The 26,511-nt window shown below is 39.9% G+C and overlaps 3 protein-coding genes across 14 annotated transcripts in view; 2 read left to right on the forward strand and 1 right to left on the reverse strand.

Annotated features, from left to right (window-relative positions):
- The window catches only part of LOC113007398 (protein FAM126B), a 46,808-nt gene extending 34,736 nt beyond the window's left edge, over positions 1–12,072 (reverse strand). For 4 of the 5 annotated variants that reach the window (XM_026143924.1, XM_026143922.1, XM_026143923.1 and 1 more), the window contains exon 1: positions 11,922–12,072. The gene's annotated coding sequence lies outside the window, so the exon portion shown is untranslated. Of the gene's footprint in view, positions 1–11,611; positions 11,761–11,921 lie in introns of all 5 variants that reach the window. The other variant, XM_026143921.1, reaches the window with a different exon arrangement.
- LOC113007399 (CASP8 and FADD-like apoptosis regulator) lies at positions 12,000–22,742 on the forward strand. 5 transcript variants are annotated; one of them, XM_026143929.1, is made up of 10 exons: positions 12,000–12,142; positions 16,337–16,436; positions 16,519–16,624; positions 16,878–17,013; positions 18,601–18,656; positions 18,752–18,776; positions 18,953–18,999; positions 19,103–19,181; positions 20,012–20,513; positions 20,606–22,742. In XM_026143929.1, exons 1-10 carry the CDS (start codon positions 12,061–12,063, stop codon positions 20,733–20,735), a joined length of 1,263 nt encoding a protein of 420 aa, XP_025999714.1. In that variant the 5' UTR covers positions 12,000–12,060; the 3' UTR covers positions 20,736–22,742. The 5 variants fall into 5 exon arrangements, with proteins under 5 accessions (XP_025999714.1, XP_025999712.1, XP_025999715.1 ...); XM_026143927.1 differs by having other exon boundaries at positions 12,111–12,142; positions 16,090–16,436; XM_026143930.1 differs by lacking the exon at positions 12,000–12,142 and adding an exon at positions 15,046–15,102.
- Positions 22,743–23,364: 622 nt separating this feature from the next.
- The window catches only part of dip2a (disco-interacting protein 2 homolog A), a 90,776-nt gene continuing 87,629 nt past the window's right edge, over positions 23,365–26,511 (forward strand). For 2 of the 4 annotated variants that reach the window (XM_026145867.1, XM_026145869.1), the window contains exon 1: positions 23,373–24,690. In XM_026145867.1, the coding sequence (XP_026001652.1) occupies positions 24,567–24,690 (124 nt within the window). In that variant the 5' untranslated portion in view covers positions 23,373–24,566. Of the gene's footprint in view, positions 24,691–26,511 lie in introns of all 4 variants that reach the window. The other 2 variants (XM_026145871.1, XM_026145870.1) reach the window with 2 other exon arrangements.

Raw genomic sequence — 26,511 nt, forward strand, 5'->3', positions numbered from 1 at the left:
CTAAAACTTATTTCTCATGGCAAGGGTGCATTTCTTTTCGTCATATAAAAAAAACAACAAAAAAAAAACAACAACACCTCTACTCATCCTAAAAGTGAAGTAAAACTTGATATGAAACATAATCAAAGTCAAGAACACATGTGAACCAAAGTCATAAATGCTATGTGAGAAATAGTGACACATCCCCCAAAAAATGGGGGACAAGAAAAAAAATTCCCTAAACGGAGGCTGCACACATATGAGTACTTGTTTCAACTTCTCTGCCCTAAATGAGCTGGGCCAGGTTTCAACAGTCCAACACTGGGGACGTTTCAAGGTCAGCTTAGCTCAGTCAGCCATGAATTATTGAACCTGAGCAAGCTGTCTCTCCCTGCAGTTTGGCCCCCTTCTAACGCCATCCTTTTGCCTTCAAGTTTGCTCGCTATGACCATAACAAATGACATCATTACCAGCGACCGTTTAATGATCTCTGTTGTGTACATTTCCTTTGCTTTAAAAATCTGTTTAGCAAGAAAGTCAGAACCCAGAGTCAAATACAGTCTATGTTTCGACCATCAGTACAAACAGATATTCTCCAATCAACTCCAATTATACTCTAGTACCATTATATAGTTTTGTAAAGATAGTCTAGAGAGGCTTAATCCGGTTGTTCAGTCTGACGTCACTAGCCGTGTCTGGACCTAAACTCTGCTGCAGGTCCATATATCAAACGATCACTATGGGCTTACTGAGAGTTGAAAAACTGTCTAAAGTCTTTCATCTTTAATAAAATGATCAGCGTTCTGCTCTACCAGGTGTAACAATTGAGTTTAACATCCAGGCATCCATGAAAACGGAATTTATGACATTTAACGGAGTTAGAAGTTAGCAGGGAGTTAGCTAGCTAGCTTAATAATAATAATAATAATAATGGATTGGATTTATATAGCGCTTTTCAAGGCACCCAAAGCGCTTTACAATACCACTATTCATTCACTCTCACATTCATACACTGGTGGAGGCAAGCTACAGTTGTAGCCACAGCTGCCCTGGGGCAGACTGACAGAAGCGAGGCTGCCATATCGCGCCATCGGTCCCTCTGGCCAACACCAGTAGGCAAGTAGGTTAAAGTGTCTTGCCCAGGGACACAACGACCAGGACAGAGAGCCCAGGGATCGAACCGGCGACCTTCCGGTTACAGATGCGATTCCCAACCCCCTGAGCCACGGTCGCCTTTATAAGCTTCTATCTAAATACAATATAGCATGTCCTGACTGCGGGGTTTTGGAAACAAATTCAAACGTACAGCTCTGTTATCACTTCCAGCATAAATGAAGACAGAAAACTAAACAGCAGTGACGTTTGTAGGGTTACTGAAGTTTGGCTAGCTGGTATATAATGATGTGCTACGTGACCGCTAACGACACAGCTATGTTAGCATAATATAAACAAGCTAACTTTTTTCCCACTCGATAAAAGTTAACGTGAGTGTTCTCGGTGGTCAGGAACAAATGTAATCGCATGGCAGGATGCTGTAAAAGGACCAAACGTCAGCCAGGAGAACAACTGAGATAATCCATCCACAATAGGAGGTTAGTCATTCATATACTGCTGCATGGGCTGGGCTGTAGTTACATCCTAAGGTTTTAAAAACTGAGCTTAAATAAATGATTAGCGGTAATAAAAGCCGAGGGAGGTCAACAGTGATCACTGACTGTTTTAGGAGCTTTTTGAGATCAAATAGAAGAAAATACATAACATTAAACATGTTAACAACACAAAAGCCATATTAAACGCAGACTACTTTAGGCCCGGAAGTAGGATTCGTCGTGTCATCACTGAACAACCGGATAGCTGGTTTAGACTAAACATTTACACACATCTCAGACAAAGCTGGTACAGGGAGTATTTTTTCCTCTGAGATAATTTCCCTTAAGATAGATGGACTGGATGAATACAATGATCTATAAGAACTGTTTTGCCTATTTTTAGGTCGTCAACGTACTACGTGTTTCAAGTTAGGCTATTTTTGTACTAATACTGTGCAAAGAGAATGATCAGTCACAACCTTGCCCATTAACATGCAGCAAAATTCAAATCACTGACGTTACCAGATGACTAAAATGTTCCTCGTTGGTGCTCATTATTATCACAGACTTTATCCAGACATTTTCCCTTGGTAGGTGGATTAACTCTAATACCTGACTATGGTGGGGCAATCTGGTATAATCTCCCTGTGCCTATACTGTAACTGTAACTCCAGCCTGCCACTCACCTGCAGAGTAGGCTGTCCACTCAGGAATGGAATAAGTTTATTTATAGTTAAAAAACAAAACAAAAAAACAACCTAAAGCCCTTTTCCCCAGTCTGCACAGAATGATAGCCACATACAGTTTGAAGAGAGAGGGGCAGACAGGTAAACACACGCCTCTGCGGGACACTAACTGACCAAAAGGACATTTTGGTGAGTAAAGGTCACTAAGAAGCAGGCAACAATGACTAAAAGATCAATGTGCTCCTGTGCAAATCAATACCGCTACCCCTCGGACACGTGGACAGAGTCACAACTACCTACTTCTTTAACAGATGAAATATATATATATAGCAGGCAGATATTAATAGAAAGAAAAAAAAAATACAGGTGTGAATAATAGGAGAGGTAGAGAAAGTGAAAAATTGGCTGCCATTTCTCCCTCATTCTCTCCCCTCATCTCTCATAGGCCAGGCAAAGGGGAACTGAGGCGTACGCACATCCTGGGCTAAAATTAGCTCTGCTGCAGCTGCAGGGCCAGACGTGTTGGGATGGGCCCGTGCATCTAAGTCCACACACACACGCACCCACGCGTACACACACACACACACACACACAGAGAGGTTCCACCAATTAGACAGGGTGAACCACAACACACAACAACACAGGTGACTGCCAACGGCATCCAGCCCCCATCCTGTGCTCATCAAACTGAGACACACAAATGCTTTCAATGCAAATGTTGTGTGTACACAAATCCAGACACAGGATAAACAGGTGCAGTCTGACAAGAGCAGGGTTCTCCATAGTGCCCGTTCAGTTTGATTCTTTACAGTGAATAATCTACAGTGAGTTTGAGTGAACATAATTTTTACACAGCTATTGCCTCTTTTTAAAGTAAATTCCACTATACTGTAGGGCAATTTCCTGTGAAGAAAGCGGAGTGGTACTGTTTATTTTATCATAAATAAAACATGTACCTTGAGGTGATATTCTTGAGATATCAGAAACAATTTTACTACACACAGAGACATGTATACAAGTGAGGAAATTACAGATATAGCAGAAACATCACCTGTTTAACAAAAATAAACAAATACTGATGGCCACCATTGCTACCCTGCAGTGTCACAGTAGATGCACCTATACATTTGAAAATCTTAGGTGATTTTCAGAAAACTTGACCCTGATCTTGACCTTGACTCCAAGGTCACTGATATTCAAACTCGTCCAAGATTTTTAGTACCTGCACCTATGGTATCAATTTGAAAGTCCTAAGTGACTTCCTTCTTCAGTTATCGAATTCACAAGATTTTCTCTAAATTTGACCTCTTACGTTGACCTTGACATCACTGAAATTTTTAATAAATGCACCAAGGGTATCAATTTCCAAAATCCACATCACCCTGTTCTTGAGTTATCGCATTCACAAATTCGGGTGTCTATGCTGTCTGCCCACCCACCCACACACCCAGCCCACCTGCACTGGTGAGTTCCACTGTAACATCTAAGGAAAAGCATTCAGCACAAACCATCTTACTAGGCCCATGTTGGCATATAGCACAGTGTTGGGCCAAAGCTATGCAGCCTTGGTTATCATCTGCCCCACAGATTACATTTTGCTCCATGCAACTTTGTCCTCATCCCTAAATGAAATTCAAGTTGACATGTCACTGTTTTGACACACTGCACATACAAGTGCAAAGGGTCCAAATGAGACACCCAGGAAGTGATTTTTTTAAAAATGCAACCAAGTGCAGCCCATCTCTACCAAGACTATCTTGAAGCCACTTCTAAATAACCGAGCTCCAGATCATATCTCCAAAAAAGATCTCAGATAAGGTTTTCAGGAAGCTCAAGTCCACCACTCACAGCTCGATCTTCACCACAACAGCATCCACAACACTACAGACTGTCTTAATCTGTCAGTCACCCTCATGCCTCTTCCCGTGATACTTGCGTCAGTACATCCAGGTCTTGTGAAAAAGAACCCAAAATAGTTGAGTTCCTCCACTTGAGGCCCACCCACCTCACACTCAGAAGCATACAGCTTCAATGCAAGCTATAGGTCATCAGCCAATGACGTTAACAGAACCATATCATCTGCAAAAGAGAGTAGAGATCTTGATTGTACCAGGTCTGTGGGCTTTCGTGGGCTTTTGCCCAGTCAGTCTATATGCGTTTTATTGAACTGGAAAATGCATGTAAACCACATTCTGGGGTATCCTATTGGGAGGCATGGTCACATTACCAGTAATAACTCAGACATGTTCCTCAGCAGAGTTTGACTCCACCAGCGCTGCCTCTTTTAATATAATAATAATGGTTAAATGGCCAACCTATTATTATTTTTAACATTTAACTACAAATAAGATCTTTGTCTATTATCTATTAATGGATAGATATAAGTGCAAAGCTACTTTGCAAAGCTGGCTTAGGGCTAGGCACCACTGTGCTCCAATGCACGAACACAAGCTACGTGTTAACATTACTCTGCACCACACAAATGCCTACTGTGCTGCATTACATTTACAATTGTAAAACAGGAGCCATGAGGTGGAGGAGAGTGCTTTTCTCAGTCACAAGTTCCCTGACATTTTAAATAAAGACACATGACCACTAATCCCACTACTGGCAGTGTTTTCAGAGCGTGTGTGTCATATATTTAATGTCACTCTAGTGAAATAGAGGAAAGCGCTCTACTGCTGTTTAAGCCCTCAGTCTTTTTAACAATGAGCAACTCTGAGCTTTCATGACATGCCAAGACCACTGGACTGCCCACAGGCTGAGACCGCAACCCGAGGATTTGGATCAGAGAACTTAGTCCCTGAACTTCCTTCCACCCCAGTCATACTGTATGATCGAGAACAATGTGGACCGCATTTTGGCTCCATTCATATCACTGCAGCAGACTCAAAGAAATTACATCAGCTGCGCATGGCACTGTTCTATGAAATCTGCAAGGGACTGTAGCCAAGTTAATAAGCATTAGCCTCAAAGATCTGGTCATTCTCTTGCTCAGTTACTTTAGGACCTACACATCTTAAAACAATCAGACTAAGTAAACCAATTTTACTGCATTTCAGAGTTTCTCTAAATGTATATTTCATGGGCAAGGTTTATATAAACCCTCCAGAAAACATCACAAGCCTCCACATTCTTCCTTATCGTTTCCATCATATCACAACAACAAATAACTGCCAATAATTCAAAGGCTCCTGGAATCAAACAAGCTTTGGCATCTGCTCAACTTCAGACAGGCGCTGAGTCGTGACTGGCAAGCTAAGCAGGAGAGCGGAAAGCTGACTGAAGGGAAGGTAAAGCCCAGCAGAGAACAGGAACTTCTAAGAATATGATGGCCGAACATTACTGGCCCTTGTCACCTCTCGGTCTCTACAACAGAGGAGGAATCCGAAGCAAAAACGTTTGCAAGCTCCCCCTTCTTAAGGACTTGCTGATTTCTGCTTTACTGTTAACTGATGACTGCACATCAGTTTATGCTTGCTGACAAAGTGTTATTTGTTTATGAGAAATGGAGCAACCAGACTAAACTGGAGATCACACTTAGTTGAATCAGTGCTAGAGCTAACACCACTAAGCCAGCTGTCTGCAGATGTAAGGATAATGCCTGATGTGAAGAAACAAACCCAGGGTGGTAAATTAGTGGGTGGAGGTTTCTGCTCTACTTGTGCTAAAACTTATTATTAAACTAGATGCCCCTCTATACGTAGTTAAATGTCTACCAATTTAAAGGTAGACATTATGGGCTCCAGAAAACCCCAACAGTTGATCAAATAATTAGGGATTCACTCAAATATTCAACTGTTTGGATATTGTGTTGTTGTGTAAATATTGTGTTTTCAACTTCTGGATTGGGTATATGACATCTCTCTCACCTCTCAGAAGCGATGATCACCTTCAGGTCACCTAACTGTTTCTAATTAGTGACTTTGTCATCATCTATTAGCGACCTGTCAAACCTATTTAGTAAAATCTTGCCACAAAAGTGCCTAAGAAAAAAATCTTTAGACAATATTGCTTTGCTACTCGCACTGCTATCCTGCTGGGTTCTCTCTCTCCACAGCTACAGCTGCACCCACATGGAGGTAGTGCATGCCATGTCATGAAAAAAGGTTAAGATGTATCCTATTGCTTCCAACTTTGACTCTCACTGATCATTCCATCCATCTTCTTCCACTTATCCAATTCAGGGTCATGGCAGAGCCTATCCCAGCTGTCACAGGGCAAGAAGCAGGCTACACCCTGGACAGCTCGCCAGTCTGTTCAAGGGCTAACACAGAGACAAAACAACCCTTCACACTTGCAATCACACCTTTTGACAAGTCACAATCACCAATTAACCTAACATGCAGTCATATCTCTAGACTGTGGGAGGACGCCGGAGTACTTTGAGAGAACCCACACAGGGAGAAGGAGAACATGCAAACTCATGTTAACTACGTTAATTCAGAGTCTAGCCATAACCTCACAGATGTGAAAAAGAAATTCAAAAATTGTGATGATATAACTGCAAAAAGACACAGGCACTGTGTCTTAACCTTGCTTTTATATATGACTATAACAAGACAACAACCAGTTGGCAACCAGTTGCGTCAAGTCCTCTGTTGCAAAGAAACGTTGCAGATGAGTTATGCTCACTGGAGCAGACGGAGATCGACTGCAATGTGCAAGCAACCTGTCTGTTAAACCAGACAATTATAACATTTGCCAATCCACCTGTGAGTGATTGCAGTTAGTATGAGTTGGGCCAGGATTCTCTGGAGACAGGTTGCCTCCCACTAAGCGACCTTTGCAATTACCTTAAAAGCAATCGAGGTTGAAGGTGTTTCATGCTCAGTCTGTCAGAGATCAATTAGCTGCTGCAAGTACTTCGAATCGGTCACCAAATGTGCACAAGGAGGAGGTTGCGGTCCTATTTTAATTCTAGTGTGACTGAGCCATTAGCAACATTTCTACTTCTTTGGTTTTCCATTTAATGTCAATGTCAATTTTTAAAGTATGAAAAACACAACTTTCATTATGCACTAAAAGCCTTGTTTGTTTTCTCAATTTGCCATTAACAGTGTATAAGACAGGTTTGAGCATGGTTGATAAATACCTGCCGGTAATTACCTATTCGCTGTGCCTGAGTATAGCGGCGGCTTAAACTTTAACTTGATCTAACGGCACAACTTTATCAACAGAGGTATGCAAACATAGCAGTCAGTGACAGAAATGCACTAAAGCAGGTGAAAGCTTGTGACACTAGTATCAACCAGTCTTACTGTACAAAAGAACGAAGATAAAGCCTGATATTGTCTCACATGGGAATAGGCAACTTCCCTTAGGGGATAGTACAGTTAATCTTACACAATCAAAACATTCACACAGACTCCGCAAACATAAAAGCAAATACTGCCAGCAAGCACCACCTAAATATAAACAGGGACAGCTTTAAATGTTTCCGCTTCAAGCACATGTAAATGTCTTTCACATCATATCAGACAGGTTTGACACAGGTGTTTAATAAAGAGCTGGTACAGTGATGTGTTCTCCCTTTGTCTCATATTTGATGCAGTGTCCACAAGCACTGGTTATTAAATGTTCTGTCCAAACAGTATGTTTAACAGTTCCTATATATGTCAACTATATGTGTGTTTTAAAGGCTTTGGGTATTTTCTCATACACTTTTGTACAACTGACAATTTAGAAGTGATGGCTGCTTTTTTAAGATGCAATTCATAAGTAAAACAACTACGGCATTAATGTGTCAGTAAGTCAATGAATGAATTGACAGAAAATTACTCAACAACCACCTTAACTCATTCACTGCCAGCCATTGGCAGTGAATGAGTTAAACCCATTGACTCATTCACTGCCATTGACGTCTATAGCCGTCAATGGCAGTGAATGAGTTAATAAGAAATTTATCATATTAGCAGATATTAGTGGCTATGATATCCCACTGGATAGTAGGGCTGGGCGATATGGCCTAAAATTCATATCGCGATATAATTTGAAGCATGTGCGGTAACGATATATATCGCGATATATTCTTTTCTTCTGTATAACGTATTTTCCACACTATAAGGCACACTTAAAATCCTTTAATTTTCTCAAAAATCGAGAGTGTACCTTATGTATGAATTCTGGTTGTGCAGAGTTTTTGGCTTTCCCCATATTTCAAAAGTGCTTCATCTCTTTGCTATGACTCTCGGCATAATTTGCAGATGATAATGGTTGTAGCCACTGTGATGCTTTTGACCAAAACAGACGCAGCTTGGTGACATCATCAACATATGCTATCGCGATAGAGCAGTATAGTCAAAATCTCTATCGTTGGCCAAATTTATATCGTTTCTATCGTATATCGTTTATATCGCCCACCCCTACTGGATAGCTCAGCATATTTGGATTTTTTCAGACACCCTTCCTGATTTATGGCCTTTTCAAGTGATTCATATCTACTCCCAGGACATAACCAGCGATCTTTTGCTTGTTAGGTGAGTGTGTAAACCCATACACTATGTATCCATTTAGATCAAATAAATAAAATGTATGACTTAATATAAACCTTTTATCTTTGGGTTTTGAATATTTGCTCACCTTCTGAATACACTTTAAGATGTTCAAAACTACAGTTTGGCTTTCACGATACGACAAAAAGCTGTAATTATGCGACAATGTTTAACAGTGCAACGATATATGTTGGCTATACAGATGCTATTACTTTCTGCTTTATTTGTAACAAAAAAAAAATACTATTTTGAACATTACAGCAACCATTAGGTTCATATAGATGAAAGTTCCTAATCTATGTCAAGGAATGTTTTGCAGTGTTTTTAATCACATATTGTAAGATTTATTGGTCATCAATAACTTTAACACACATTTACAATATTCTCTTATATTTTAAACACTAAGTAAATAATCTGCAGGTAAAAAATATTGTTACAGCGATATATGCATGATGGTTAAATTCTGTGCTGATGCCAATGTTAAAATTTTGTTAATTTTGTTGTTTCTGTGTAATTTATTTCCTCTTTTGTACAAAAGAAACAAAGAAGCCTTCATTAAGATTAACTGTAAAGTTAACATCAGTGAACATTTAGGCATCACAAAACCAATGTGAAACACGTGGCCGTGATTATACATCAGTGGATCCCTACGAATACTGGTAGCTGTAGGAGTAGTTCAGCACAAACATCATGCGTCTCGGCCTCTCATGAACTCATGTTGGAGAGATTCACTGTACATCACTGAGACAGCCAACACACTGACAGAGCTCATACCTGGCAGCGCAGTGAATCAACCACCCCGCGGCTCTCTCTGCATGCCAACCACATATCCAGCTGACTCAAGACCGCACGCAACATGATAAAACGGACTCCTTTGAAGACTTTAAAGTATGCGTAGAAACCAATTTAAATGTTAAATAATAGCCAACAAAAACAAAAAGGCTCTAATCTGAAATCCCCACATATTCAGACTCTACAGGGAGGAATTGTGAGGTTTCTTGTCTGCTTGTGGACTCATAGTGACAACAACAAACATGGTGATGCAGCTCTTCTCTGCTGGAAGGAAAGGAAGGGCAGGGGGCTGCCTGCCTGTGTGATCCTCTGGCGCTGTGGGTGAGTACAATGGAAAATAGTCCCCATTGCTAATCCATGGCAGGCTAATTACAGCTTTGATCCCCTAAGCGTGTGCATCACTGTTGGTGGGTGGGAAGGAGGCAACACACTACTGGGCTCAATACCGTTATGGCAAAACTGGCTTGGCTCAAAGATGTCTCCATTTACTCACAAACGGTGCAGAGGTGGAACCAATATGCTGTCAAATCTTACATACACTATATTAATACAAAGGTCATAAGAGTCCTTAAACCATCAGCCACTAGTTTTATGAGCATACAATCCTTCATCGAGCAAATCCACCAGCTTCACAATATGATCCAAAGTCACCGACAAGGTTACCATTTACTCCACTGAGCAGCACATGAAACCCAACTCCTGGAGACATGAGACACAGATTAAGTGGGTAACTGGAGTTTCTGTCTAAAATAGGCCGCTGCTCTGATGATAGCCTAGTCCCAAAACACATGGTGGTGGAAATACAGCAAGGCAGGAGGAGGACAGAGGAGGATGAAGGCTGAGGATGAGCAGCAGATAACTTGGAATTATCTAGAGCTTGAGCTCCACACCTTTGCTCATTATGCCATTAGTGTAATGGTGGCTTATTAGCCTAGACCAATATCACTCCAAGCAGTATCCTTTTAATTTACTGTTTGCTGTCTTGAGCCACAGCAAAATGTCAGTATGGAAGAAGGAATGTAAAAAGTAAGACACAAACATGCTTAGCTTTATGATCACTTTGAAAAACCTCCACCATCTCCAGTTCATAACCTGTGCTGTTTTAAAGGAGGTTTTTGTGGGTTTTCAAGTGGCTTGCATTAGTTATCCCACTATCAATCAGGATCCCCCTCCCCATCTCAATGATGGCCATTTGATGTGTATTAATAAAGCATATTTAAATGTAGGTGCAGTTACACTAATACTGCTTGGTTGACACTCAGTTCCAAGGCACTTGGGTCAAAGCATACAAATAGACCTCAGCACCCAGTTTTGTTTTGTTTTTTTAAATCCAGCCTTACTTTAGTTTCAGTAATTTTTCCTCATGATCAGCTTATCAGTCATCTATTAAACAGCTTGAACAGCCCTAACCTCCATGAATGATGCTATATCAATAAAGTTTGATTAACTTATTGACTGATTAATTGATTGAGCAGCAGAGGCATGTATTAGGTGAATTAGCAGAGCATTGTTTAAGTTATTTGTTCATACCTAAGCCATTCCAGCATATAACTATAGGAATGCATCTATGACGGGACCTGAAATCACCTTGAAGCTGCTGCAAGTTTAAGGTTATTATGGTATAAATGCACACACATAAACAGACTGGCCATGCTAGCGTGTTTCTACACATGGGTTATTTATTCAGAAGCAACGAATCCGCCTTAAAAAAAAAAAAAGTTATAAATGCAGTCGAGAGTTTTAAACCTGGGACTTCCGCTTGTTTTTGTTTGTTTTTTTTGGTTTGTTTGTTTTTTTATAAAAATATCAAAATAAAACCGTTTGTTAAAAAAAATATGCTGCAACGTATTGTGCGATTCAACTACGTATAAATTTATGTTTGTATAAATTGCGGTGGATACATGTAGTTGGCGGGGTAATGTCACAACACAATCACTGTTTAACCTTAAACACTGAAGACACCGTGCAGTCCTAACGGTCACGCAGCTATGTTAGCCAGGTAGTTAACTGCTAGCAAACGGTTGCTCCGACACTGCCACGAAGCCTGAACCTGTACGCCAACGTTAGCTACCTTAGCTCGGCTCGAATGCCGTTAGCACGCCTGTTACAGTCAGCAGCTGTTGGACATCCTCGTTTTTCCATCAGTCGTGACCAGGCCGGGGCTGCTGACTGCTGCCAGCCTGGCTCCAGCCCAGAGCAATCTGCTGTGTGGTCATTTTCCTAAAAGACACCCCGCAGACGTTTAAGCTTCCTTGCCGCGGTTTTACATCCACATCAACACAACAACTGTGCTGTGATGTTCCAACTCATCAGCAGCAGCAGCCCCGGTCTGCGACTACCTGGAAAATCCTTCCTCTTGTAATAGTAAATTCAATACTCACTCGAACTGAAGCTGGTTATAGTGATGCTACACAGTGGCTCTTTTGGGGAATCGGGAACCGTGTTTGGTCAGAGCGGTCACCCAGGTCGTGTATCTTCCCTTCTTCAAATGGTCCCTCGCTCCGCCAGCAGTACCTCCGTATGATCTCTCCACACTGCAATGATGGTGCTGAGGCACAGCGAGACACGATTGGCCAGGCTGAGCGGAACTCAGTGAGCTTTGGTAAGCAGAAATCTCCGGCGACCTGCAGGGGGAGTAGCAGTGGTGCGTTCAAGCCCGTTGGAAAAGTTACAATCAATGGTTTAACACGCTCATATTGCCACAGATAGCCGTTATTTTATTTATTTATTTATTTTTTTAAATGTGTATGATTATCCCTTCAGAGTCTGAAACCCACCATAGGCCACTGAATCTGTTTAAGAAAGAAAAGATAAAAAGATTAAGATAAGAATTTAATATCCCGTTGTTACAGCAGTTAAAAAATTAAACCGAACAAATATATGAGATGTGATATCTTAAATAGCTGAATGGTATGCAGCTCAGTAAAACAATACAGCATGACAAAGCATATATCTAGAGAAGGTAAGACTATTGTGAAATCAGAATAAATACAGCTTAATAAATGTAGTAAAACCAGCATAGCAAATACATAACTTAAACAAATATTCAGAGCTTTGCTGTTTAATTTTTAATGAAGAATAATTTAAATTACATTAAATTAACTTTAAATTGTTACAATTTAAACATAATGTTACCAGACAATGTATGAATAATAAAGGGACTTATTTGCCTCTGACACAGATTTGCCTCTGTGCAACAGGGCAAGCATGACTGTTTTGTTCCACAGTATGAGGGTCCACCTACCCCTTGCTGCAACACTCAGTGGGTGAAAGGTGTTAGACAGGAAGCTGTTTCTAAAGAGTTTATTTTTACAGAGTTCAGTCAGGCTTCTGGTTGAACCTCGAGAGATTTTACAGACAGAGAAGCAGGATTATCATCCGTAGTGGTTCAGTGTTTAACGTGAGGCTCAAATCTCTCAGCACACGACTATCCCAGCATGACACAGCATGATACACACAAAATCCAAAGAATGAACTAATGTCACTTTGTTGTGGAAAATGCAGTCATAGGCGTTCAAACGGCCAAAAAGATTATTTGCTAAGGGAAAAAGTCAGGTTATTGCAAATTATGATCCAGTTAAGTGATACATTTATATTTTTTCCAGCTTGTATGAGAAATTTATTTTCTCTCTGGTAAAAACAAAGAAACAATAAAACAAAACAAAACAAAAAAATCTATTGCAATGACAAATTCATATAGCACATTTAATTGTATGTAAAAATCAAAATGCTTAACATAGAAGCAAAAACACTTTACAGAGAGTTAAACACAGTTAAATTTAGGCCTGTGAGAAAAAACAAGGTTTTGAGTCTGTTTTTGGATTAGACAGAGTTGTAACTGACCTCAGCACCACAGCTATACCTGATTTAGACTTCCGCGGGAAATCTGCATCATAACTTACAATGTAACCTCGAAAAGTCCTTTAACCCTTCGCAGCAACCTTCTAAATGACATGAGGTGCACCTCCCAAGACATGTAACCCTACGTTGGGGTCGATGCAGCCGACAACGATTGAGTGGCGTGTGGAAGGTTGCAGCTGACAGTTAAAGGGGGTTTCGTCATAAATTAGACTGTAAACATTTCGCAGAAGTCAACCTTAACTGAAAACACCCTCACCGCATTTAGATCTAATTTTGTAACTGAAGAACTAGGTTCTCTGTGAACCATATTCGTGTCCTGATTATTCCATATTTTTCAGTGCTTTTAAAAAAAATCTGCAGACAGTATATTTTCTTTAGTGGCAGATGTCGAAAGTTTTACATGTGCAGGTCTAGGCACGGTGGCACATACCTCTGCAGTGAAGTATGTAAACAAAAAAAGTACGTCAACAAAATAGCCGCAAAAGAATATATATATATATATATATATATATATATATATATATATATATATATATATATATATATATATATATATATAGTTTTAAAGTAGAAAATCCCACACCGTGCAAAGGCAAAACAATAGCAATCTTGCACAATTTTGCAAGGTGCAAAACGTCCTACCCTAAGTAGTTTATGTACATTTCTGCTGTCACAGAGTAATTCCAGCACAAATTTAAGTAGGTATGACGGTCTGCCACTTAACTTTGCCCATCACATTATCACTAAATCTTAGCTGTTAAAATATGCTTCTAGCTGAGATTAACAAAGGTAGGACGATTTGCCACTAAATTTTAGCTGTTAGTATGCTTGTAGGTCACACTCACAAAGGTAGGATGGTTTGGCACTTAATTTTACCCGTCAGAGTATTTTTCTGGCTAATATTCACAAAAGTAGGACGGTTCGCTACTTAATTTCGTGTTGGGCGCATGCGCAGAAACAATGGGTAGTGTCACTACCCGATCCGTACCGGAAACCCGATCGGTACCCCGCATGCGCAAATCTTACGTCACTTCCTCTCTTTGCGACATTCAATATATTTGAATGATGCGGTTAGCGCCCAGTTAGCTCCTAGCATTTCTCAACAGCTTCTCAAAAATTGGTGGTCTTAACTTTCTTTTGCTTTGTAATTACAATATCGATAAAATCCCTTTAAAACTATCCAACTTTCATAAACAAATGCTTCTTTCCTGGTCATTGATTTATAAACACAATTTTTCTCCACATAGATACTATATTTGGAACAATAGAGACATTTTATACAAACATAAATCTGTGTTTTTAAGTAATTGGTTTGATAATGGGATTCATCGTGTTGCACAACTTATAAATCCAGCTGGAGGTTTACTCTCTTACTCAGAATTTTTGAATACATATGGTCTTCCTGTTCCACCAAAGGAATATGCCATAGTGTTTGATGCTATCCCTGCTGGGGTCTTAATGTTGTTTAGAAATCTTGTTGTTAGTGATTTGACCCCTTTACCACTGGATCCTGCTGTTACTTATGTCGGTCAGGTGTGTTTCCCTTCTGTAAGGAGGAAAAACAACCGTGAAATACGAACTCTGTTTCAAAAAGACAGAACTTGTGTCCCAACGGCTGTCGCCTACTGGAATAACTTATACCAGGACTTGGAATGGGAGAAGATTTGGACCTTACCGTCGAAATTTCTATTAAATAACAAAGTAAAGGAAATATCTTTTAAAGTTATTCATCGTTTTTACCCAACTAGGTCTTTTCTTGTACGTTATAAAAAGGACATTGATGTTAACTGTACATTTTGTAGTTGTGTGAAGGAAGATATTTCTCATTTATTTTGGTCATGCTTATACACGAATCTTTTCTGGCAAGAATTTTGTGTTTTTGTTGTTTCCTTTATCCTTTCTGAGTTCTCTCTTTGTTACGAGAAAATATTGTTTGGTTTCTTTAAGTACCCCATGCACAGGGCAAACGAATTTTATTTGATTAACTTATTGATATTATTGGCCAAATTTCATATACATAAGTCGAAATTTTCTAACGCAAAACCATCCTTTCGGTGCTTTTTAAATGAAACCAAACAATATGTTAAAACCATACAACATTCTCAAAATCAAAAAGCTGTCAAAACCATAAACCTATGTTCCCTGTTCAATATCATGTGATTCTATAATAGACTGTGTCTATTTTGCTTTTTTATACGAACCCCCTGACATTGTGTTTGCTATTTTGTATTTGTATATCTGTATTTTGTGCTTTTTCAATTTAAAAAAAAAAAAAAAAAAAAAAAAAAAGGATGGATTCCCTGAACACCTCTCGTGCTTCCGCCATGACTTCATTTGTGGGTGTGGTCTGCTATTTTTCTTTGCTTTCGCTTTACGTTGGATTAGACAGAGTGCGTTGCGCAGTTTTTGTAAAAGGACAGAATCAGGAATTACTTATATGGTATTGCTTGTTAAGCGGATCCTCGCTTGTTTCGTTTTAAGTTGGGGAGTATTTGGTAAATCCCCTTCCTCGCGTTTTTAGGCGGTGCGTCATTCTATAGTTTTCCTTCTTCTGCTTTGCTACGTGTTTGTTGCAGGACTCTTTTCGGTAAGGTCTCTCTATAATTTAATAACTATCCATTAGCAATGACTTATTATATTTTCACGACTTTTTGTGGATCTTAACATTGTGATTATTGTGACCCACAGGCTTTGACTATAATTCTTTATTAAGGGCTCATCTCCTCTTAAAGTTTTACCAAAGTCCACATGGCTGTTCCGGATCAATTTCAGCTACTTGCTATAAATGAAATCGCGGAAGCTCTCAGCAGCAATGAACGCAGTAGGCTCTTCTATTTATGTGAAAGCTTGGACACGGACCACAGTGTGGCTTGTATGAAGGAGATGCTCAGATCAAAAGTGACGCAGCATCAAAACGCTCACCTGTTTCTGGCAGAGCTCATGTGGCGTTTGGGGCGTTTGGATATCCTAAGGAAGGTGTGTAAAGTCAACAGGGATGACTTGGAGAGGACCAGACAAATGGTCCCACGTTTCAGGTAAGACATCCTTTAAGATGAGCTGATGAATTGTAAAGATTTGAAGAATCGAAGTTAACAGTGTTTGTTCCACTTACTGCAGAGTATTGATGACAGAACTAAGTGAGGAGCTGGACACTGAAGATTTGGACAGTATTAAATTCCTGTTAAACTGCAAATTATCTCGTGAAAAGCTTGAGAAGACAAAGGTAAAAACAACAACAAAAACCCCAAATGAATGAGACATGATCTTGTTTTCACTCATTTTCAAATTTATGTGGGTGGGGATTTATTACTAACAGCATTAACATGGTAATTTTAATGTAATTTAAATTATTATTAACATGGTGCAGTCAACGATGGGACCCCCCCCCCCAAAAAAAAAAAAAAAAATTAAGTAATTAATTAATTAAAAAAAAAAAAAACATTTTAGACATTTTTGCCATTTCTTTTGTGTTACAGAGTTTTCTGGATATCATTGTTGAACTTGAAAAGCTGGATTCAGTCTCTCCAGAAAGACTTGACTTCGTAGAGGACTGCTTGACAAACATTGGCAGGATCGATCTAGTCAAAAAACTGACCACTTACAAGAATTCAGGTCAGTCTGTGTTTCCCTTTTCGCTTTATATACCGAAGGGCTTGAAATAGCATCGCCACGAGAAAGGTTTGTAACAGTTATGCAGTGAGAAGTGGGAAACACTTCCCTACTAGTTACACAGAACTGGGTTAAGTTTTATGTTCCTCATCAGTATAGCATACCCGAAACTATCGATACTCGCAATCACTCATAATTAATGCAAATATCTATTTCAGTATTTCAGAAACTGCTGATCTACTTGGATTTTCCCACGCCACCATCTCTAGGGTTTACAGAAAACGAAACAAAAACAAGAACTTATCCAGTGGGCGAAAATGCCATGTTGATCTCAGAGGTCAGAGGACAAGGGTCAGACTGCTTCAAGCTGATAGGAAGGCAACAGTAACCCAAATAACTACTCGTTACAACCAAGGTACCCAGATGAGCTCTGATTGCGCAACATGTTGAAGCTTGAAGGAGATGGGCAACAACAGCAGAACACCACACCAGGTGATTTCCATGGGTTCGCCAAAATTGGGCGACAGACGATCAGAAAAATGTGGTCTGGTCTGCCGAGTTTCACTTTCTGATGGTTCAGATGGTAGGGTCAAAATTTGGCTTAAATAATAAAAAAGCATGGATTTGGATCAATTGTGCTTTGCATTAATGGTTCGTGCTGTTGTTGGTGGTGGTGTAATGGTGTGGGAGATATTTTATTGGCACCACAGCCTACCTGAGTATTGTTGCGGATCATGTCCATCCCTTTATGACCACAGTGTGCCCATCTTCTGATGGCTGCTTCCAACAGGATAACGCGCCACACGACAAAGCTCGCATCGTCTCATACTGGTTTCTTGAACATGACGATGAGTTCACTGCAATCAAATGGCCCCCACAGTCACCAGATCTCAGTCTGATAGAGCACCTCTGGGATGTGGTTGAACGGGAGATTTTCCACATTGATGCTTAGCAGCAAAGTGTGACGCTATCACGTTGTCATGGACCAAAATCTCTGAGGAATGTTTTTCCTTCACCTTGTTGAATCTATGCCAATGAGAAGAATGGAGGCAGTTCTGAAAGCAAAAAGGCATCCTACCCAGTATTAGCAAGATGTACCTAATGATGTGGCTGGTGAGTGTAGTAAGCAAAGAATAGGAAGTTTATTACATTTTCCTCACCAAAAACTCAGTATTAAGGGTAAACACCTTTTTTTAGTTTGTGACGACCTGTTCTGAATGTAGCCTTCCTTTGGCCCTTGTTCACCTGGGACTGGAACCCCTTGACCCAAAACTGGATAAACAGCTAATAACATGAATGGATGGATGGACTTTTTTTGTGACTGTGCTCTGTTATAATGTTCAACAACTTTGACGCAAAAGTTAAAAGATTATGATCATGAAAAAATGACATCCAAATGCATTTCAGTTTTATTTAACCCCTGCAACCACAGCAGTAGGGTAGATTCAATTTTCAGTACTAATTTAATGCTGTTTATTTAACGTGTTGGCTTGTTTCAAATGTAATAGGATAATTTTTCTTTAAACAGCGACAACAATAGAACAGCAAACACCGAGACATTATGTATGTATATATGCCTGTCTTTTACAGCTGGGGCACCTGAACAGCAGCGAAATTTGTCTCTGCAGCAACCCCGTAGAATTTCTGTGAGTGAGACACTTTGCAGATGTTAGTTCACATTTCCCATAATGTTTTCTCCACTAAAACCATAAAAATATCTCCTCTTTTGTTTCCTCTACAGCATGTTACACAAGAGCGCCGCATTGGTAAGTCTAGCAAAATACCACAGATGTGTAGCCTAAGACTATATTTTTAATCAAAATACCTTTTTATCCCCATGAGACTGATATCTAGTCTCACAGGGGCTTTACAGCTGGAAACCCCCTGTTGGCCCTGGTGTTTACTTTCTTCTTCTGTTAACCATATCACTCTTTGTTTGCAGTAGGAGTGAGCCCACGATCAGGTGCCTGCCTAGAGCCGAGCTCTGAGGTGAGGATTCCCCTCCTTCTCTGAGTATTTTGATTATATTTTCAAGTGTTGAATGACTCAATTGCATTTACGACATTTCCCCACAATCTCATTTGAATTTCAGAGTCAGCCAGATTGCTATAAATTTAACACTAATCCCAGAGGACACTGTGTGATCATAGACTGCGTGGGTAATGATGGAGGTGAGACACAAAGCACTTTGTACTTTTCTACTTAAACGGAAGTACCAAAATCACAGTGTAGAAATCCTTAATTAGAGGTATAGTCGTGCATTTATAATCCTGCTGGGGGAGAAAAATAAAAGGATGATCACCACATGCTGTAGTAGGTTTTAAAGCTGATGCATCATTGTGTACGCCGGATAAACCTACAGTTATACGCTTATCTGTATTCGATGTATTATTGGGTAGTTTCCAAACGAGGGACCAGCCCCATCCTAGAAAAATTCTTAATGGGAGAAGAACAAGAAAACTATTGTGCTACTCAGATTTGTATTTCTTTGGGAATTTCTTTTATGTCTGCAGCTTTCGTGAAAAGGAAAGCTCATTTTACTTATTTGTGGTTTATTAACAGTTGTCAAAATGTAGCTATTTTAGAAGGCAGGGGAAATTCAAAGGCTGTGAGCTTCTGAAAGAAAGAGCAATGTGTTGTATTTTATAAGCCTAACGTGTGTTTTATTGTAGCAGTATAATTATAAAAAGTCTGTTGTAACTACAGCTGAAACATAAATTTAGTGTAATTCAAAAACAAACAGTGTAGCACAGTAGCTCAAATGTAATTAAAAGTGCCTTACAGCTGCATATAACTGCGTAACAGGTTTTTACGTAGCAAGTTTTTGCTGTTAAAATGTGCATTTTAATCATTGTATTAAGATCATAAATGTTCACCTACCCTTTCAGTAGTTTTGGTTGCCACTGATCTGTGTTTTAAAAATGTAAAGCTACATTTGTCTTTTTAAATTATTGTCAAGGTGATGCTTAAATTCTCGTTTCATCTTTGCTCACTCCTTCAGAAAAATTGGAACAAACATTTAAGGCGCTTCGCTTCAGCGTGAATCTCCACCAGTATCTGAGTTCTGATGAGGTGTTTTCAGCTCTCGAAAATATTCTCGATAAGATGGAGAAACTCAGAAATGATAGCTTTGTGTGCTGCATCATTAGCCGTGGCACAGAAAGTCAACTTTTGGGCACAGATTCGACTGGCAATGGATTTTCTATCAACGAGGTCAGGCGTCTTTTCAATGCTAACAGATGCCCGTTGTTGGCGGGCAAGCCCAAACTTTTCTTCATCCAGAGATACAACGTACCTAAGTTGTCCCTGCGCCCCAGGATGAACCCGGACGATGGGCACCTCGAGACAGATGGCTGTGATGGGGCTGTCACAGCAGCTATTCCTATGGATGCAGATGTGTTCTGGAGTCACTGCTGGACAGATGAGTGTCAGCTGGAAGAAGAGGAACATAGCTCTGTGTATGTGAAGGCTCTGACAAATGCTTTAAACAAAGCCCAAAACAGGTATAAACACTATTTAACTTTACCTCATCATCATGGAAGTTTTCTTATAAGTTTCTTATAAGCTAAACTGTTATTTGTTTGTGCTCTTACAGGAAAATTAAGATTGATGATATTCAAATGGAGGTGAACAACGTCATCTTTGAACACAGCAGAAGTAATCCTCAAGCCAGCTACCACCTTGATGTAAAACACACCCTGAGGAGAGATCTGTACTTACAATAAAGAATTTATTTACTTTTTATTTGCTAAACACCGTGAAGTATCTGGCACCAGTACTGGTGTTACAGATAGGCCTTAGAGTCACTGTGCCTCCTCAGCTGAATTGTGCTGATACCCTTATGTAACTAGATGTTAAATTCAGTTAGTGTGGGGATGAAAAAGTTAAACAGCCACACTGATAATTAGTTAAGGCAGCTCGAACTCAAGTTAATTATTTGCTTAGCAGTAACTTAGTGCTTTTGCAGCACTGAGGCCACCGACTTTGGAGCGGAGGCACCTGTTCAGGTCCTGTTTCCTTGTGATAAAAAAAATAGGACATTCATCAGCTTGCGCAGCTAAACTATACTTGTGGACTTCTTAATCTTTGAATGCAGGTGTCTCCATCCCAATGCCCCGGGTCTCCATAATCATGCACCTAGCCGTGAAGTCTGCCCTTACAAACATTTGTGGAAAAAATGGGCCATTCTAAAGAGCTCAATGGTACGATTGGAAATGACATTTTTAGGGACCAAAGCAGCTAAGCCATGCAGCGGCTGATCGGCTAAAGTCGTAGAGTGCAGTCGGGCTGAGGTATATAGTGCGTTAGAGTCACTACCACACTGCTGACTCATTAACTGCAGAGCTCATCGGGGATTAACTTCACAAACATAGCAGACATAGTTTGCTTTGAGAACACAATCAATTACACATAAATGACAGCATGAAGGCTTCTCTGTCTTTTTATTTCTGTTTTTCGCTTTATTTTATTTCATTTTTTTATGTAGCAAATGAGTCAAATGGCCCTCAATCAAGTTTGTTGCCCTTCCAGTTGTATACTACGGCTGACAGTGTCAGACACACAAGTATTGATGCAGCTCAGAACTTGCTCAAGAAGAACGTTTTTTATTGCGTATATAGTGACACCTAATGGTCATATGTAGTCATGACATGTTATAGTTGGAGGTAAAAACTGAAAACTTTAAATGTGTATTTATTGTTATTATTAACTTTAATTTTCACCCAGCGTGTTGGTGCATGTTTAATAATATATGTTGTGTTTCAACAGATTTATAATTTTAGCAGATAAATCAACTACAACAGTTCCCAACGTTAACTCCACAGGCAGCAACATTTTAAAACGTAAAGGTTTACCAAACAGGACGCCCAGTCATCTGGACTGTGATGAAAGTTACAGTGTATGGGGGGAAAGCAAAAAAAAGTAGGCTTAAATCTTAAAGATGACTTGCAATATTTATTTATACTCCACACTGTACATTTGTGCATTTGTAACATTTTTTTTTGTCTTGTTGAAAACAATCTGAGCTAATTTGTACTTTAAATTATTATTTTTAAAATGTATGCAGAAACCTTGAAAATTTCTCTTAATGAAGGAAACACTATCATGCTTTTTTTAAGTACTTATATATATTTATGTATATGTAAATAGAATTCCTTCTAATTCATGTTGTAATTTAACCCACTACTGTAGTTTGTTTTTGTCACCATGTAAGTACATTACAGTTTTTCGTTTGTTTTAAAATATGTATCTATGTTAGTGTGCTGCAGTGCAATTGGAAGGATGCTAACATAGTTGATACAAATTTAACATTTCATACAAAGATTTTTGTATGAATTGAAATGTTAAATTTGACATCCATAAGCTATTTTTCGCCTTTAATAAAAGTTAATTGTGTTGTATTTAATATTGCATCTGAAAAAACATGTTTGCATAGTCTATATGTGTTTTTTACTTTTATTTTTAACATTTTCTATCATATTATGACATGTTGTATTACAAAAAGGTTAAAAGAAAAATTAAAATAATGACTGGTACAATGGTTAGATTTGAGCATCACTTGACCTTTTAGAAGTTCAACTCACCGAGGCCATGTAGTATTTTATTTCCCAAGAAACTCTGGAATCACAGAAAAGCAGTGACATCACATGTTATGTAAATGTAAATGCCCATGCCTCCACTTTGAACAAAGAGTTCTGCAAATAAAATAAATAGTCTACAAATCCAACCTTAAAGACCCCTCATTACGCTTTTTAAAGATTCTGCGCACAATTGCCATCAAGGTGAAATTAACGCGTAATTATTTTTCTCTTTATGACATATGTTGACCTCTTTTTCACAGACACTGTGGTACTGTCCACTTTAGAACCTGCTGGGAGCATCAAAGTTGGATCCACTGGTCTCAGTAACGCTGACAGGCACTTCTGCAAGAAAATCACAAACCATGTGCAGCTGCACACTGCAGATTCTGTCTTCCAATATCAGTTATGCTACATGTAAAAAATGAAAGTATACATAAATATAATGAAATATGCTGTGGTTCTGTAAAGGCGAAGTACAGCAGTACGAAGTGAAGCTCTGGAAGCAGGACTAGGTTTGATGATGCTGACCTCTCCAGGCTTCCAGCCTTGAGTGCTGCCATATGAACTTTATTTACTGGAATAGTATGAAAAACGCTATGAAGCAATGATGAAACATTTTCTAGTTTAACAAACTATTTTTTTTAAAAATTAATTAAATATACTTTGAATGTCTATATGTGAATGTACAGAGGTATTTGAAGGTAAATGTACATATATGCACACAGGCACACAGAGAGAAAGACTACATACATAAATATTGTAGTATAAATATAAAACAATGGAACACAGATTATGTAGGTCTGTGAGTGTAATGGTGTCTGTGGCTGTGGTACAGGTATGTTTAACTGTATATCTTTGTTGTATGCATATGAATGTGCAGGCATGAATGCACCTGTATGCGTATAGAAGCCATTGGCTGGCCATTTAAAAATGAGAGGAATGTTGCTGTCATAAGAAAGGAAGGAGAGATAAGATCATATAAGGTTATACTTCTTCCTGCTTCCTTTAGAGCCTAAAATGTCAGTTGGTTATACACAGACGAATAATATACAGTGTGTTTTGTTTTATTAAATGTCCACATCTATCTATATGTTACCTTATAATGCTTTATATGCCTTATAATATAATGCTTCTATAGCTGAAAGCCCACTTGAACCGCCAGTGATTTATTTCAAGAATTCCACTCCAGCTTCCACTTTTAGCTCAGTGCATTTCTAAGTGTAACATTTACATTTCTTTCAGCGCTTGAACTTTAATCTTTAAGCGCAGACACTTAAATCAAAACTTCAGCTCCCTTCAGCACGTGTTCCACCTCTTCACAAAGCTTCATCAAAATTAGCTGTTTTTTTGTTTGTTTTTTTATGTATGAAAAGAAAGACAACGTACGGAAATGAAACACAGTACAAAAGAAATCCAGTAAAGGTAAAGGTCATAATGTGTGCCACGAAACCGCTGGGTGACAGCAGGAGGCAGGCGAGCTGTACGCGGAGGAGCAGGCGGCGCACAAACATGCACCGTGCAAGCGCACGAGTGGGGGCCTCGTGAACGCGCACGGTTGGGGCTGCTGTTGCTATGATGCAATGGCGACTGCGCCGTGGGAAGCGAGCGAGGAGTTGAATGAGTTCCCTCCACAGTTGAGGGCAGGCAGCCGCCGACAGTGCCGAGGAGGGACAGACTAGAGGCTGGGAGACGCTGGCAAGGCCCTGTCCCAACACCCTACATGGAAACACGGATCCAGGTGTGTCTGCTAGCCCCGCAGCTAGCCGTGTCATGACGTTTGGAGACATTTCTCACACATCTGTGCGACGTTGCAGCCACACGGGAGAGGAGGCACCAACACCCTATTTGCTCTGAGCCTGAACCAAGTGAGGTGAGGAGGGGCTGTTGTTGTTTCATTGATAATCTTCTGGGCTTGGTCGCATTGTCCTCTCCTCACCGGGCACCAGTGGATCCGTTCGCCCTTCGTGCTGGACCACCATGGCTGAGAGGAGCTCCACCGGGCTGCTGACGATGATGTTAGAGCCCACGCCGGCTCTCGCTATGACCCTGCCTGCTGAGGTCCGGGAGAAGCTGGCGGAGCTGGAACTGGAGCTGTCGGAGGGTAAGTTGCCAACAACATGTACACAAACTAGCACAGCGAGTGGCCCGGAGCGCGCTTTACGCATTATCCACGCGTGTGACAGCAATCAGAACCACCGCCCTTTTATCTGGGTTTTGTACTCGTGTTTGAAAATATGCCAGCATCACCAGAAAAAAACAATCCAAGGAATCTTGCATCAAACTGAACTTCTGCCTTAGTTTGGCTGGTGACTACTGCTCAGGGACGGGTCACATTAAACCAGACCAGACAGCGTTTTGTTTCCCTAATAATGAAGGCAGTGCCGAAGTTTTTAAATACCACACAGTTACGACTCCAAGTATTTGATCGGGTGGCTCTGTCCTAACAGATGCACCGACACACCCATGATACTGATATGTGAGAGCATAACACCAAAGGGTCTGAGGAAAGATTTGAAAAGGTGTAGAAAAAGTAAGTTACAAAGTCAGAGGCCTCACTTAACACCCTGACCCTAACAAGCTGGCCAATTTATTCAAATATGTGCCAATAAGTGTAATGAAGGGGAAAAGTAAGCATGTGGGTGATTTTGTTTTGTGGATATTGCTCCTTGTTCATTTGCTTGTTTGTTTTATTACTGTGCTTAAGTCGCACTTGTAGGCGTGTCTTCTGTTTGACGCTATATTAGTTCTTAATTATAAACCCAAGCAAAGAAAAAGTTAGAACAAGCTGAAATCTCATCATTTGCTCAATTATTTTGGTTTTATATTTTACTTTTAGGTGATTTTTTTATGAATCTTTTTTGTTTTTTAATCTTTTAGACCAATCATGATGGTTTTCGTTCTTTGTTGGTTGCTTGCAAATACTTATAAAAGTTAAGGTTTCTGCAGCACAGACTGTAACAGTAATAATAGTCTCCGATAAGAAGGTAGTAATGAGTTTTTATTGGCGGTTATGTCCATAAAAATGTAATTTCACTACTAGTGAAGTGAGTTAAAGAAATTTTAAATGTTGCAGCTTGAAATTCGCTTGATATTTTCTGTAAACAGCTCCTAAACTTCCTCATATTTGGTGATCATTACACTGAAGCATTGGCACGTAGCTCGGCACAGAGTAAATAAAGATGGGCTTATATTCATGTGCAGTGCTTTTGATGAAAAAGACTCTTGTTCTCACCAACAGTTTCCATTGTTTCCTGTTAATTCAATGAGACTCATTGTTGAACTCCACTTCTTTATTTCTCACGTGGCGAAATTAGCCGAGCTGCAGCAAAGTCTGACTAATTAATGACCTACTTCAAGTCTGATTAGATTTGGAATTTGACCCCAGGGTGGGACCTCTTTTCCCATCAACTCTGGAGAAGATGTTAACTCTATAAACTTGGAAAAAAAAAATGGCGTGAAGTAAAAGAAAACCCACTGATCAGAAAGTCAAAAGTCAAAATCTGGACTGAGTCTTCTCTTCCTGTGTGTCGTGCAGCAGCATCACGCCGGGTTCAGGAGTACACCCGAGGTGCATGCTTTGATAAGCACATTAACTGCGACCCAAACCCTCTAATGGGATAGACATGTTTTCAGGAGCAGCCACCAAACTAATCTATATCTGTCCAGTTTCCTCTTCCTGCTCTCCAAATGTCACATCCTGCCATGTTGAAGCTCTGATAGCTCTATCTCCTCTAGCTTCTCTTCCACTGATACACGCTGTTGTCTCTCCTGCTCCCCCCACCCGCTCGGTCTCACTTTCTCTCCTCACCTCTGTATTTTCTCTATTTTCTCTCACATCAAAGAAAAGGGAATGTCATTTATTTTCCCCTTCTCTCTGCATATCCCTGTGTGCTGCTGTGAACTTTTCACCTTGTGATGTTGC

This window comes from Astatotilapia calliptera, chromosome 16, assembly GCF_900246225.1.
Source record: "Astatotilapia calliptera chromosome 16, fAstCal1.2, whole genome shotgun sequence".
In the NCBI taxonomy this organism is placed as follows: Eukaryota; Metazoa; Chordata; class Actinopteri; order Cichliformes; family Cichlidae; genus Astatotilapia; species Astatotilapia calliptera.

What these genes read in the sequence shown, in the direction of transcription:
- LOC113007399 (XM_026143927.1), top strand. Translation starts at nt 16,150, where the DNA reads ATGGCTGTTCCGGATCAATTTCAGCTACTTGCTATAAATGAAATCGCG. An exon ending in GACCACTTACAAGAATTCAG is followed by an intron (nt 17,014 to 18,600) that starts GTCAGTCTGTGT and finishes TGTCTTTTACAG; the next exon opens with CTGGGGCACCTGAACAGCAG. An exon ending in GCCTAGAGCCGAGCTCTGAG is followed by an intron (nt 19,000 to 19,102) that starts GTGAGGATTCCC and finishes TTTGAATTTCAG; the next exon opens with AGTCAGCCAGATTGCTATAA.